General features: G+C 52.5%; 1 protein-coding gene across 1 annotated transcript in view; it reads left to right on the top strand.

Moving 5' to 3' along the window:
* The window catches only part of PLB1 (phospholipase B1), a 130,676-nt gene that overhangs the window by 70,854 nt on the left and 44,458 nt on the right, over positions 1-15,364 (top strand). The window contains exons 30-40 of the mRNA XM_014546609.1: positions 1,064-1,102; positions 1,601-1,661; positions 2,597-2,655; positions 3,575-3,648; positions 8,119-8,162; positions 9,242-9,350; positions 12,134-12,185; positions 12,552-12,632; positions 12,997-13,190; positions 13,487-13,583; positions 14,760-14,860. Of these exons, the coding sequence (XP_014402095.1) occupies positions 1,064-1,102; positions 1,601-1,661; positions 2,597-2,655; positions 3,575-3,648; positions 8,119-8,162; positions 9,242-9,350; positions 12,134-12,185; positions 12,552-12,632; positions 12,997-13,190; positions 13,487-13,583; positions 14,760-14,860 (911 nt within the window). The remainder of the gene's footprint in view (positions 1-1,063; positions 1,103-1,600; positions 1,662-2,596; positions 2,656-3,574; positions 3,649-8,118; positions 8,163-9,241; positions 9,351-12,133; positions 12,186-12,551; positions 12,633-12,996; positions 13,191-13,486; positions 13,584-14,759; positions 14,861-15,364) is intronic.

Raw genomic sequence — 15,364 nt, 5'->3', positions numbered from 1 at the left:
AGGCTCCGGGTAACCACCCACAGCGCCCTGTCTGGTTGGACTGTGATGGATAACAGCCCTGTGGCCAGGAGGCCCTAGATCAGTGATGGCGAACCTTTGGAGCTCGGCGTGTCAGCATTTTGAAAAACCCTAACTTAACTCTGGTGCCTTGTCACATATAGAAATTTTTTGATATTTGCAACCAGAGTAAAACAAAGATTTATATTTTTGTTATTTATTTTATATATTTAAATGCCATTTAACAAAGAAAAATCAACCAAAAAAATGAGTTCAAAATGAGTGTCATAGGTTCGCCATCACTGCCTTAGAGGGCTCCTCCATCTCTTCCTGGCACAGCGAGCCCTGGCACAGCCCTGGGCTACGAGCTGCTCTTTCCGGGCAGAACGAGGAACACACATCACCACCCAGCTCTCACTGGGAAGGCGAGGGGGTGGGGAGAAGGTCAAGGGCAGGATGGGACAGACATTAGCCAGGAAGGCAACGCGGATCAAGCCCCCATGCTCACTCACATATTGTTGGGAGATTCTTAGGCCTCTGCAGCTGCTCCCTCGCCTCTGTGAGCTCCTCTGTGTTCCCAGCGGGTCCCACTGAGCTGGGCTTGCATGAGGCAGGACCTCAGAGAGCCTGGCTTGTCTTGCCTGGGCAGGAAGGAGCCCAGGCTGCTGCAGGGTAGGAGTGGCAGGGGGTGGCAAGGGGGCCTAGGGCATAGAGACAGGGCTTGTATTAGAAGAGAGTGGTGCTCTGTTGGGAGGGGCAGGGTTGAGAAAGAGGTGACACAGCCGCCCAGCCAGCTGGGTGGGAGGTGAAGAGCAGACCTGGTCTTCCCAGGAGCAGGGTTTATTCTAATTGTTCCTGTGAGTTCAGGTTGGGTCAGGGCTGCAGAGAGGGCCCCAGTGCATCCTGGGAAGGAGCTCCAGGGTCAGCCTGGCAGGGAGGGGCTCACAGTGTGGAGCCGGGAGGCCACAGGTGTTTAAGTGTTTGTGCTGAGGTCAGCACCTCTTAGAGTGGGTGAGCAGGAAGCAAGCCGAATTCACCGTGGTTGTTCACTCCCCTCTTCTCACAGGACTCGCCGTTTCTGAGCACCTACAAGAACAGCGTGCAGGTATCTGCCTGTTGCTTTCTTTCATCTCACCAGCCAATGCATGGGGCAGCCCCTGAGCTGGGACTGGCCCAACAGGGTGGGTGAGAATAAGGGGTTCACACTCTTTTATAAAGTCCGTCCACCTACACCTCAGGCGGGGTGCAGGGTGGGGTAAGCTCCATCAATAGCAGCCCAGAATGGGCCCAGCCTGTCAAATCGCAGCGTCAGCAAAAACATAGGTGAAGACCCCATCCTCCCCATAAAGCTGCTTTAGAAGCGGGATGGGGGGTGGGGGGGTCATTTTGCTGATGCCCCCATTCTTGCATTAGTTGGTAGAGGGGTCTGCACTAGGTTAGCAGATCCCGGGAGTGGCTGATGTTCAGAATCACCTCGGGAGCCTTCTTCAATGCCCTTCTAGGCTCCTCCTTCTAGGCAGAGGGGGCAGGAGTCTGTGTTAAAGCTCTCTGCAGGTCTGACGCTCAGGTCCTTCCACCCCTGAGATTCACTCTATGCCCTTAGGGTCATGGGAGCCAGCTGCTGTGCGGGGACACAACCCCTTCGGCCTCACCGCCCACCTCAGGTGAGTCCTCGGCGATACGCCAGGACCCAGGGCTCTCCACAGATCGCAGGAGCCAATGAATGTTCTGACAGCATTTTCCATCGTAATTCAGTGCCTGCTTCCTGTCTGGGCGGTCGCCTGGGACAAGTCCCTGATTTGTCTCCCTCTGCCCTGTGACATGTCTCACCTGGCAGGCCCCAGGTGGCCAGGCCAGGAGCTGTTCGCTGCCCTTCCACGTCAGCCCCTTAACGGGAGCACAGGGAGGAGCCCTGTGACCTCCCATCCAGTGGCCTAGCCCGGTGGTCTGACCTCACTGAGGCCCAGAGGAGGGGCGAGGGGTGCCGCGGGAGTCCCAGGAGCGACCCAGCTCTATGAGTTGTCCTGGGGCTCCAGGCTCTGCGATCCCTGTTGCCTGCAGGGCTGCGAAGCTCCCTGGAGGCTTTAGAAGGCACTTGGGGGCACAGGAAGGCCTGATCTGATTATTTCTCAGTTGTTGTTGGAAATTCAGAACCAGCTCCAAATGGGCTGGGCATCAGGCCCTGAACTGCATCTCAGATGGCGCAGTGCCCATCTGGTTGTGCACTGGGGTCACAGCTGGTATTCCACAGGACAGCTGGCCCCACAGTGGTGGGATCCCGCCGTGCCTTCTCTCCCTCCCTCCCATCTTGCCTCCTTCCCCCACTCCCTCCCATCCTGCTTCCCTTCCTTCCTTCCTCCCATCCTTCCTTCCATTCCCTTTTCTTCCTCTCTCCCTGCACCTCTCCCTCCCATAGGTCCAGGATTCTTTATGGGGAAAGTCTGTCCTTATATAACCCCTGCCTCAGGGGGCATGGACCCTCAGTCCTGCGAGGCCCCAGCGCCCCTGCGCTGGCTTTCCTGATCTTTCTTAAAGAAGCACTAGACTCCGACTGCAGCTTCCTTCCCGCAGACTCAAGTGTGCCCACTTGTCTCTCCAGTGCACGCCCTGAGACCTGCAGATATCCGAGTTGTGGCCGCTCTGGGGGATTCTCTAACTGTAAGGACTCGGGCCCTGGGTGGCATGGGGGTGGCTGCATCAGCTCCCGGTGCCAGTGCCAACTCCGGGGCCTGCGCTCCTGACCCCTGCAGTGTCCCCCTCTCTGCTCTGGCCTTGTCCATCTAAGAACATGGCGATGGCTTGTTTCGCAGCCCCTTTCTCACTCGGGTGTGCAAAGGGAGGTCTTTTTCAGGAGTGAACTGAATTCTCTCAGGTAGTGGAGGGTTTAAACACCTAACTACACTTTTTTAACCATTGCAAAAATGCCACTGTGACTCAAAAAATCTCCTACACCTCCCCGTGTGGGTGCACTTCTCCTTTGGATGATGCTTTACAAGCAGCTCATACCCTTTCCTCTTTGCATCGCACGGAGAGCAGCAGCGGCTCCAGAGCTGTGGCTGAAGGCTGATCCTAAGTTCCGAGAAACAGGGCTCTACCATCCCAGAGGGCCGCGGTCAGGCAGCTCTTCTAAAGCCATGGGTTGCCTTACAGAAGGTCCCGGGCGGGAAGTGGGGGGGCGGGGGGAAGGAGAGAAGCGTAAAGTTCATGAGAAATCTGCCCACTGCAGCCCACCCGGATCTATGACCTCTTCTTTGTGCTTAGGGGGAACTCCGGAGCATGATGCCGATAGTAATACCGTAACCGTGTCTCCCATTCGTAAAGCACTTCAGAGGCTTTCAAACCGATTTTTACAACTCTGATCCCATTTGGTCATGAGCAGAGCCCTGTGAGATAAGCCAGCCAGGCCCTCCGTGCGATGAGGAGGCAGCTGCGGTTTGCAGGCCGCGAGCCCAGCTTTCCTGACACCCGTCCAGCGTTCTGCTCACGCGCGATGAGTGGGCTGGGAACCACCTGCACACCCGCAGCCTCCGCGCTCTCTCACTTGCTGATTTCCCTGGATTTTTGTGTGTTTCCTAAGGCTGGCAATGGAATTGGCTCCAAACCAGACGACCTTCCTGATGTCACCACCCAGTACCGGGGGCTGTCATATAGGTAATGTTAACCCTGACCCCCTCCCATCCCATGTTCACTCCCAGAGATGGGGGGAGAGGGGGGTGTCTGTCTCCTGTAAATGCATAAATACCAAAGAGCTGGGACCAGGTCTGGAAGGGGCTTTCAGAAGAAAAACCTCCATGTATGTCTGCCAAATGTGACCATGCGATGAGAAGAGAGATCTTTGACTGTTGGTGACCTTTCTTTTTCTTTTTCTTTTTAAATTGTGCAGAAAATGCAAACCAGGGTCCTTATCAGACTCCTGGCTCAGCAAATCCAACATGAAATGCACCCGAAAAACACCAGCTCTCTGAGTCTTCACCCACCCGTTTGCGTGTATATGTGCACCACGTCTCTGTTTACTGTCTATATGTATCCATTCGTGTCGGTCTGTAGTCGCACCTCTGCCTTTACGTGTATGTACACACCTATACAGAAAACTCCACAATGCACTACACTTCGGGAGGAAATGACCAAGACAAAATCACAGCCAACACACGTGGAATGAGGGGGCCGTATGGGGAACACAGGCAAATGCGTATGCTCATCCGGCAAGTGCTCTGTAGGAATAGAAGGTGGCCGAGTGCTACAGGGATGCAGAAGGGGGAATACCAACCTAGCTTCCCAGAGAAGGTGGGACCCCAGTCGTGTCTTGACAGATTAGCAATTAGGCAGGCGGAAAGGGAGAGAGAGAACTTTCCAGCCACAGAAGTAGAAGAGCAGGGGAGCGGTTAGATGTGGGCATTCTTAAGCTTCTTTCCTAATAAAGTTCGCACTGAAGCACGCTGCACAGTCATTGGCGATTAGCTCAGGATTCAGAGCAACTAGAACAAAGCCAGCCACGAGGGGGCAGAGTGCTAACGAGAAGCTGGGTGGCCCCGCGATGCGCTTGCCTCCTCCTCCCTTTCCTTCACAGTGAATTCAAATGATTCGCTTCTTCCGAGAAAGTGAGAGGGAACACTGGGGTGCTTAGGGTTGTGACAGTCCTCTGGTCAACCCTGAGGACAGTCTCAAGAGACAGGTTTGCCAGGTGAGAGAGGTGTCCCCACTCAGCCTGTAGCCACCCACAGAGAGGATCCAGGGTGTGGGTAGCATGAGGACATCACCCTGAGAGCTGAGGGAATCGCCTCCCAGCCCTGATGTCCCCTAGGTTCCCACATACCTCAGCCAGGTAAGTGGTCACTAGCAGGCTGCCTCGGAGCAAAACCGAGCCTCCCCTCCGGACCCCTGTGCCCCGAATGTTACTGAGGCTGCGAGAAACAGAAACACCCGAGGGAGAGGAAGGAAGCCGAGCTTATTCCAACCCGGAAAAAGTCGGAGGCTGTGGCAGCTGCATTTAGTCTTAGCCAACGGAGGCCATGGCCTCACATCCCAGTGTGGGAAACAGAAAATAGATGCGCCAGCCCCCGGGTGATGGAGACGCTGGGCCTGGCGTGCAGTCGGGGAAGGGAGGTGATCTGCCCAATTTTACAAGCCGTTGGACTGCACAGGTTCTGAGAGTCAGATACCCACAGGCCATCTTCTGCTAAACGTTCCTCTCTGCAGCAAGAGGAACAAGTGGCCCTTGTGTCGATTCTTCCTACAAGTGAGGTCCAGTAGGAACTCATGTTTGTCTTGGAGTTTTCATTCCAAGGCCTCATCTATTCAAGGGCTGCTAGCCCTTTAAACCCTTTGCTTGTTCTAAATGTTTCAAATACCTGCCCCAAGATCCCCATGTGTTAAAGATGAAGCTCTGGGTCAGAGTCTGAGAGACAGCTTGACACATGGTGGAATATATAGACTGTTCCCCAGAGTGTGTTCCAGGGAACACTAGCCCCAGCCACGTTCCTGAAGAGGGAAAAATGCTTTGTATTTTTGGGGAAACAATACCTACTATATCCTTCCTCTGGGGAATTCACATGCATGTTAGCATATTAAAGGCTCTGAGAATATCTACAATGAAGAAAATTTTTTAAAATTGTATCTATTTAATCCAGTGCTTCCTTAACCCCAGAATGCTTTCTTTGTTTGTATACCTATTAGCATCCCCTGGAAACTGTCCACATACTAGCCCAGCGATTTTTACCTGGTTTGCCGCAGAAATTTTAAAACATGCAACACCTGACTATTTTGTTAGGGGGACTGACTTCTTTTCCCTTAGATTGCCAGTCATCACTGTGAATGAATCAAATGTAAAATTATTTTTTGTCAGATCAGCCAAAATTATATTTTTTGGTGTGCTGAAGAATTTTAGTAATTAGCTTATGTGCGCCATAAGGTGAATAAAAGTTAAAGATCTCTGTACTAGACTAATCTGAGAAAAGCAATTCCCTGAAGTCAATAATGCTCCCAGATTGGAAATACTAGACAGTGAATGATCCTAGGAAAATTTAAAATGCAACTCGAGACTCTTCCTCCAAGGGAAGTGGACAGGGTGAGCCTCATGGAGTTGGACAGGGGAGAAGTAGACTCAGAATTCTTGGGAGGTGGGTGGCCATGAGCAAGAGGTTTGGCTGAGAATATTTCTGAGGCCCCTTGACCCGTGAGAATCATAGCTTCACGGTGTGGCAGGCCAGAGGTCTTTAGAGCATTGCCTTTTCTTCTGTTGAATTCAGTTTGCTTGTTGGACACCATTCAAAGGACCAAAATAAAATTTACTTACCAGAAAATGCATTTCTTTGTCTTGTTGATGAGTTCAGCCTCACATTACTGAAACTCCCTCGGCCAGTGTTACCGAGCATCTACCCTGCGTTTCCCTGCACGGTGCTGGCAGCAGAGGAGCAAGCCCAGCCGCTGAGCTCATGGTGTAATATTGAGCTCATGGTGTAATACCAATTACATGAGTCTGCAGTTCTCCTGTAGACTAGCTGTTCATATGGATCCGTTTTCGTTCCTGTTTCACATCGTTCTGATCAAAATGAGGGCTTAAACTTCCCGTTCCATATTTATTCGTATAATTCTCTCTTTCCTCCTGGAAATGTTCACTCTAAAATGGGCTCAGAGACAGAGAGAGAGAGAGAGATTTCCGTAGCCTATTGGTCTTGATCAGCTACAACACTTACTTTAGAACAAAGATACCTTTTACAGTAGGAAGTACTTGACCTGTGTGTTTATGTATGTCTCTGTTTATGTTTCCATGTTTATCGAAGGGAAAAAAGAAGCAGAGTGAGAACACAGTGATTAGAGAAAGTGCATGATTTATCGTTTTCTTGTAAGTGTGGCGTATTCTGATTTAGTGCTTTTAGTTCAAAGAAAGGAGGATCAGAAGCAGCTACAGCACAGCTTGGTGCAGAATTGGCAAAGAATCAGAAGCTCATACAAATGCCCAACCACCGGCCATGTTAGGTTCAGACATTTTTTGGGAGGTGGGAGAGAAAGACCTGAGTGAGGTGGAAGGGCGGGGCTCACCTGGCTCCTCTCTCTCCATGACCAGGGACTGCTGAGCATTTGGCTTAAGGAAGCCCTTGACCACCCTGGTATGAAGGAGTCAACTTCATGCCAAGCGTTCCTTGAGTAAAGGACAGCCATGACTTTGACTCATGGCCTGTGCTCTGGAAGCCTCTCCTAGTGGGCTAGATGCTAAACACTGTGTTTTCATGATCTATTGGTCTAGACCCGTGGTCGGCAAACTCATTAGTCAACAGAGCCACATATCAACAGTACAACGATTGAAATTTCTTTTGCGAGCCAAATTTTTTAAACTTAAACTATATAGGTAGGTACATTGTTATTAACTTAATTAGGGTCCTCCTAAGGCTTAGGAAGAGCCACACTCAAGGGGCCAAAGAGCCGCATTTGGCTCTCGAGCCGCAGTTTGCCGACCACGGGTCTAGACTAAGGCTGGGATTGAGGAGGGAAGTGCAGGAAAAAAACAACAACAGTAAATGCAGTACATCTGACCATTGGACTTTGTTAAAATAGGTATACTTCTCTCCTTCCCACGTATATTCAATTTTAATGCAGGAAAGGAAAGGAGATTTTGAGTGTGTCTTAGGGTTAGATTGAAGGCCAGGAAACTGTTAGATGAGATGAAATTAGACTAGTGTGAGATTGACCTCCACACTAGACAGAAAGTTTATCCATTTTCTGAAGGTTTCCAGCTCAAGCTGTTTTTTGTTACCTGTATGGGTTTTAGTAGCCGTTAGAAACGGAACCTTAGCTTTCTATTCTGTAAAATGGAAATAGTGGCATCTACCTCATAAGCTTGGGGAAATGTGAGATAACTCATGCAGAGAGTCGAGTTCCTGGCTGGACACATAGTAGATACTCAGCTAAGTTCTCTCCCTCTTGATTTGTTGGAGAGAAGAAATAGCTCTCTTTTGCCTTCAAATCCTGGATTTGGGGGGAACCAACCCATTGGGGAATTCAGATTTGCTCAGAATCCCTCAAACACAAAGAGACTGGTGGGTCCGGCACATCTGATGGCATGGCTGCTAAGAACAAACAAACATACTATGTACTGATGTGATCTCACTGGCTTACTCCCTACAGTTCAGGAGGAGACGGCTCCCTGGAGACCGTGACCACCTTGCCGAGTAAGTAACCACCAGGGGCTTGAGTCTGTCCACTCCCTGAATCTGACCCTCGGGTTTCTTGAGATGCTTCTCAGCTAAGAAAGGAGGAAGTGGCGTCTTCCTTTGACTGCTATTGACCTGGGAGGAGGGGCTTGTTGTCAAGTAAATACAATGAGAGTCCTGTCTGGGTAAGGGTCATTCTCTGGCCAACATAAATGAATTATGATCGTTTTTAGACACATTATTTGGAACTCCACGAACCTGCCTGATCTAACAGAGCTCTCTGCGGAACAGCAATGACGCTGTTAACTTGTGCTGCCATTGCTCTTTATATATTTTTTTTTTATTGATTTTTTACAGAGAGGAAGGGAGAGGGATAGAGAGTTAGTAACATCGATGAGAGAGAAACATCGATCAGCTGCCTCCTGCACACCTGCAACCAAGGCACATGCCCTTGACCGGAATCGAACCCGGGACCAATCAGTCTGTAGGCCAACGCTCAATCCACTGAGCCAAACTGGTTAGGGCACCATTGCTCCTTTCTCAGCTCTGCCTTCTGCATTCCTAACGAATGCTTCTGTTGCTTCAAAGCACCTGGGACAGAAAAAGGCTGTATAAGTGAGGCATGTATTAAATTTTAAATGGAGATAATCTATGCATAACCAAACACTGAATTAATATTCTGTAAAAAATAAAGAAATGAGAGGAGAGGCATGTGGACAGGCGGCTTGCGGGGGTGGAATAAACACTGTCATTGAAGCCCAGAGACATGGGGTCAAGCCCTGTCCTTTCTATGTGTTTGCCAAGTGACCAAGGGCAAGTCACCAAACATTCTGAGCCTCCATTTCTCCAACTGGCCCAGAGTGTGAGGAGACAAGCAAATGGGACAGTGAGGATTCTCTGAGCAATTCTCTGGGAATTGTAAAGAAAATAAAAAGAGAGAGAGAGAGCTGGGAGGCCCTTGCTGTCTTGGCCCATCCTGTCCTCTCCCCGGGCTGTGTGAGAATGGTAGCGCAGCCCACTTTGGCGGCCCTAGACCGGAGGAGACCCCTGGCCTTCCATCCTAAGCTCTGTGCCCCATTCTCCCCCTCCTCTTGCAGATATCCTTCGGAAGTTCAACAGATATCTCACAGGCTATGCACTGGGCACAGGCGATGCCAATGACACCAACGCGTTCCTCAATCAGGCTGTTCCGGGCGCGAAGGCTGAGTACGCATTTGGGGGGGAATAGGAGGTGTGGGAGGCACCCCCTTTCAGGGTAATACTGCCCTGTGTGTGCAAAGGGGGCATTTATGCACGTGCAGCAGGGACTTGGGAGGCTCTCAGCGCTCCCTTCCCTGGCCGCCCTGTGACTCGTAGAGAGGCTGGAGCTGGGGCAGGTCCCATGCTCCGAGGGCTGACCCCATGACCTTACTCCTGGGCAGCATGTTCTCGTCATTGGACTAACTGACCAGCCTTAGCCAACGTTTTAAACTCCCCATGGCATGATGGCGCTAGAGAGGCTCACTCTCCCCAAAGCCTGACCAGTGGCAGTTCCCCCAAAGGGGGGCCGAGCAAAGGGATGGGCAAGCCAGAGCCTCCTTCCTCCGAGGCCTCGGGGCAACAAGTCACGGCCTGTCACTAGCCGCTGTGGAGCTGACAGGAAGTGCCGCTGAGAAGCCGGAGGCAGCAGAAGCAGAAGTGCTCGGCCTCCCAGGACCATCTCCCAAGGAGCAGCCTGGGTTCCCTTGTTTCGGCCCCGGCGGCTGCGCTTTTGTCACACCGTCATCTTCTTACTGACGCCCATGCCCTCAGGTTGATGGGCACAGCCCCGGACCTGTTTCCTGAGCCTGGGAAATGGGAATAGGGGCAGACGGACCCATCCTCGGGTCCCAGGAGATCACCGTGCTGTGGATCCATCCCACAGGTCCCTGATCTCGTGGGAGCTCGGATTGCCCGGGATCCAGTCCTTTCGTAAATTATAAGCCCGCACCCGTGTGCAGTGTGGTTTATTCCCCTTTTATTTCTAAAAGCATTTAGATAAGTTTATTTTTTTAAAATAATGTATACTTAAGAGAAAAACCACAGCCACTGGGGGAGAGGAAACCACTCGTCAGGAGGAGCATTTTATCGTTCCTGGGCCTGAGCATCACACTGTGAGCTTCCCGGCAGCCAGGGCAAAAAGAGGAAGCGTGCCGGGGTGGAATAAACACTGTCATTGAAGCCCAGAGACGTGGGGTCAAGCCCTGTCCTTTCTATGTGTTTGCCAAGTGACCAAGGGCAAGTCACCAAACATTCTGAGCCTCCATTTCTCCAACTGGCCCAGAGTGTGAGGAGACAAGCAAATGGGACAGTGAGGATTCTCTGAGCAATTCTCTGGGAATTGTAAAGAAAATAAAAAGAGAGAGAGAGAGCTGGGAGGCCCTTGCTGTCTTGGCCCATCCTGTCCTCTCCCCGGGCTGTGTGAGAATGGTAGCGCAGCCCACTTTGGCGGCCCTAGACCGGAGGAGACCCCTGGCCTTCCATCCTAAGCTCTGTGCCCCATTCTCCCCCTCCTCTTGCAGATATCCTTCGGAAGTTCAACAGATATCTCACAGGCTATGCACTGGGCACAGGCGATGCCAATGACACCAACGCGTTCCTCAATCAGGCTGTTCCGGGCGCGAAGGCTGAGTACGCATTTGGGGGGGAATAGGAGGTGTGGGAGGCACCCCCTTTCAGGGTAATACTGCCCTGTGTGTGCAAAGGGGGCATTTATGCACGTGCAGCAGGGACTTGGGAGGCTCTCAGCGCTCCCTTCCCTGGCCGCCCTGTGACTCGTAGAGAGGCTGGAGCTGGGGCAGGTCCCATGCTCCGAGGGCTGACCCCATGACCTTACTCCTGGGCAGCATGTTCTCGTCATTGGACTAACTGACCAGCCTTAGCCAACGTTTTAAACTCCCCATGGCGTGATGGCGCTAGAGAGGCTCACTCTCCCCAAAGCCTGACCAGTGGCAGTTCCCCCAAAGGGGGGCCGAGCAAAGGGATGGGCAAGCCAGAGCCTCCTTCCTCCGAGGCCTCGGGGCAACAAGTCACGGCCTGTCACTAGGGCCTGTCACTAGCCGCTGCGGAGCTGACAGGAAGTGCCGCTGAGAAGCCGGAGGCAGCAGAAGCAGAAGTGCTCGGCCTCCCAGGACCATCTCCCAAGGAGCAGCCTGGGTTCCCTTGTTTCGGCCCCGGCGGCTGCGCTTTTGTCACACCGTCATCTTCTTACTGACGCCCATGCCCTCGGGTTGATGGGCACAGCCCCGGACCTGTTTCCTGAGCCTGGGAAATGGGAATAGGGGCAGACGGATCCACCCTCGGGTCCCAGGAGATCACGGTGCTGTGGATCCATCCCACAGGGCCCTGAACTCGTGGGAGCTCGGGATGCCCGGGATCCAGTCCTTTCGTAAATTATAAGCCCGCACCCGTGTGCAGTGTGGTTTATTCCCCTTTTATTTCTAAAAGCATTTAGATAAGTTTATTTTTTTAAAATAATGTATACTTAAGAGAAAAACCACAGCCACTGGGGGAGAGGAAACCACTCGTCAGGAGGAGCATTTTATCGTTCCTGGGCCTGAGCATCACACTGTGAGCTTCCCGGCAGCCAGGGCAAAAAGAGGAAGCGTGCCAAGCTCCAAAGATCTAATTTCAGGAGCTCAACCAGTCCTCCAAAGGCGACACGTTGTTTCCTAGCGTGGAATCCTAAAAGGCGCTTTGCATGCGTGGTTCTAGAAAGGAGATGATGAGTAACAATCATAATTGGCAGTTCCTTTGACTACCGCTTTAGGACAAACACTCCATTGGCTTTTCAAAGGGTTATCGGTTGTGATAACTCTCCAGAACAGGCAAGGAGCTCCTGTCCCTGAGCCACGGGGCCTCTGCCAGCTCACACAGTGGGGCTCCTGCCCTGGGAACCTCCAGGACAGGCCCTTCAGGAGGGAAAACCCAGGCACTGTTCCTGAACAGGACCCATTTCCTCTCCTTTTCAGGGAACTTACAAGCCAAGTCCAGACTCTGGTGCAGCGGATGAAAGATGATCACGTGAGTCCGATTTAGGGTTACTTTTAAACACTAATTTCCTAACCCACGAAAGTCCCCAAACGGACTGGTCTGCTATGAAAACAGTGAGCCCCCAGTCACTAGAGGCATTCAAGCAGCGGTAGGGTGGCCCTCGTTGGACACCCTTCAGAGGAGATCGTGTCAATGGGGAGAGGTTTGTGGCTGATCACCATGACCTTGAACGTCCCTCCTGATGCTAAGATTCTGTGATCTATAAATAAACACCTAAAATCCCTTCAGCTCTGCGATTCTGGTTTTATTATTTCAAGCCGACAAGGAAGTCTTAGCGCTGTGGTGTTTTGCATTTGTTTGTTGGAAATCATCAAGCATTTTCCTCCCTCTGTGCAGAGAGTAAATTTCCATGAGGACTGGAAGGTCATCACGGTGCTGATTGGAGGCAGTGACTTATGTGACTACTGCACAGATTCGGTAACCGGGGCCGGGCCTGCTCATGGCTCCTGACTTCGACCTGTAGGCTTGGGAGCTCCTCTTGGAGGACGATCCCTAGAATCGACCCTCAGGTTGCACAATCACACCTGTGTGTGTGCACGGGTACACTCCTTACCCCATGACCCTGAGGTTTCTGGCTGCACCTCCATGTCCCAGGTCGTGTGAGGGTAGCAGGTGGCAGATCGATGGTGCTTCTACCCCGCCCCCCTTTCAATTCCTGAGAATTCAGAAAGAAAAAGACTGGAACCCCCAAGCAGTTAGAAGGAGGACTCTCTATTTCTGCCCCTGAACGCAAGCTCTGGCTGAAGGTTTCAGCCTTCTGCTGGCTCATCTTTGATAACAGCGACTGCTCATCTCAGATTCCGCCAACGATGAGCTGGTGACAGCTGGAGGCCAGAGGGAGAACAAGTCCTTGGGGCTGGAGCCGAGGGGGGCCTTCACCTCCCCCCCAGACAATCACACCTGTGTGTGTGCACGGGTACACTCCTTACCCCATGACCCTGAGGTTTCTGGCTGCACCTCCATGTCCCAGGTCGTGTGAGGGTAGCAGGTGGCAGATCGATGGTGCTTCTACCCCGCCCCCCTTTCAATTCCTGAGAATTCAGAAAGAAAAAGACTGGAACCCCCAAGCAGTTAGAAGGAGGACTCTCTATTTCTGCCCCTGGCTGAAGGTTTCAGCCTTCTGCTGGCCCATCTTTGATAACAGCGACTGCTCATCTCAGATTCCGACAATGATGAGCTGGTGACAGCTGGAGGCCAGAGGGAGAACAAGTCCTTGGGGCTGGAGCCGAGGGGGGCCTTCACCTCCCCCCCAGCCCTCTCCTCTTAACCAGCTCCTCCTCTCCCAGCGTTTTGTGTAACTGCGTGCTGACCCCTCGGGAGAACTCCCCGGAGCTGGCCAGGTTGGAAGCCATCACCAGAGCCTACCAGGTGAGACAAGAAGGCACCATTTGGTGTGTTGTCCCCACACTCACTGAACACACCAGCCCAGAGCCCCCGAGGGGAGGGAGGCACACAGGGGAGAGAAGAGCTGTTCAGGGTTTGAGGGGGGACTTCACCATCGAGGCCCCTTCCTCCGCCCCACCTGGCTGAGGCGTCTCAGGCACCTGGTTCGAGTCGGTCCAAAGGAGTCTAGGTGACAAAGCCCCATGGCCCAACGCTTGGCCTGAGGAGGACAAAAGCCTTGGATGCCCCATGGGACCCCCTTCTACTCCCCTGCACCTGGGGGCCCAGCTGCCCCCTCACCTCCTCAACAGGTGGAGCGGCTGCAGGTCCCCAGCCTGGGGGCTCTTTGGAGACTCTTCCTAGGCTTCTATTCCTTGTGGGACTTTCTGCCTGGCCCTTCAGAGCTTGCAGTTCACTTAGAAGCAAAACAAAAAGGTGGCCCAACCTGTTTCCAATTCTCTGGAAAGAGCTTTGCCCTACACTGGGCTTTCACCTGGGATCCTGCCGGCCATGCGCCCACATGGCTGCAGTGTGAAGGGTGCCCCCTGGGATGGGAAGAGGTGGCAGACCCAAGTGTAAATGCTGCGAGTTCAGCTCCATTCAGCCATCAGTTAGTGAACCCAAATCTGTCAGCTTTAGTGGGAGAGGTACCTTTGACCATTTCTCTCTAGCCCAGTGGTTCTCTGGGTTGCACATTAGAATCACCTGGGAATCTTTTTAAAATCCTGATTTCTGGGCCTCATCCTCTGGAAATTCTGTTTCTTTGTTACTAATGTTGTGGCCCCACCCCATAACAAAGAAACAGAATTTCCGGAGGATGAGGCCCCGAAATCAGGATTTTAAAAAGATTCCCAGGTGATTCTAATGTGCAACCCAGAGAACCACTGGGCTAGAGAGAAATGGTCAAAGGTACCTCTCCCACTAAAGCTGACAGATTTGGGTTCACTAACTGATGGCTGAATGGAGCTGAACTCGCAGCATTTACACTTGGGTCTGCCACCTCTTCCCATCCCAGGGGGCACCCTTCACACTGCAGCCATGTGGGCGCATGGCCGGCAGGATCCCAGGTGAAGCCCAGTGTGGGTGCTTCCCCGAACTCCACTCAGCAGCTGGAGGGAGGAGCCCCTGGAGCCCCTCTCTTACCCACGGTCTTGTCCTCAGGTGCCCAGGGCCCTGGTCAACCTTGTGGACTTCATGAGCCCCAGTGTCATGCGGCAGGTGTTCCTGGGAAACCCAGACAAGTGCCCAGTGCAGCAGGCCAGGTAGGCAGTGCTGGCTGCCCTCGGCTGCAGGCGCGCTCACCCCTGGTCTGGCTCATGCAGCGGTAACTCCTTTGGGTCTTTGTGACTTGGCCTGTTCATGTGCCCAAGTCTGTAAAGGGGGCTTTGTGCCAGGACCACCCCTTTTTGGGAGGTTGGAGCCATGACTCACCCCTTATCCAACCTCAGGGTATCAGCAGGGTATCTGTGATATGGGGGAACCCCAGGGGAGAGGCCAGCTGGGGCAAAGGCTAGTGCTTGAGAGACGGGGTGCCCCAGCCTATGGGGGGACAGCATGGGATGGTGAAACTGAAGCAGAAGATACCTTATATGTTCACTTATTTATGTAACAAGTACTTTTACAGAACTTCCTGTGAACTAGGCACTGTCCTGAGTGCTTTAGAGATAGTATCTCTCTCTTTTTTAAAAATTGATTTCAGAAAGGAAGGGAGAGGGAGAGAGAGAGATAGAAACATCAGTGATGAGAGAGAATCATTGATCAGCTGC

The sequence above is a fragment of the Myotis brandtii genome, unplaced genomic scaffold (assembly GCF_000412655.1).
Source record: "Myotis brandtii unplaced genomic scaffold, ASM41265v1 scaffold454, whole genome shotgun sequence".
Lineage (NCBI taxonomy): Eukaryota > Metazoa > Chordata > Mammalia > Chiroptera > Vespertilionidae > Myotis > Myotis brandtii.
This window is presented reverse-complemented; position numbering and strand designations above follow the sequence as displayed.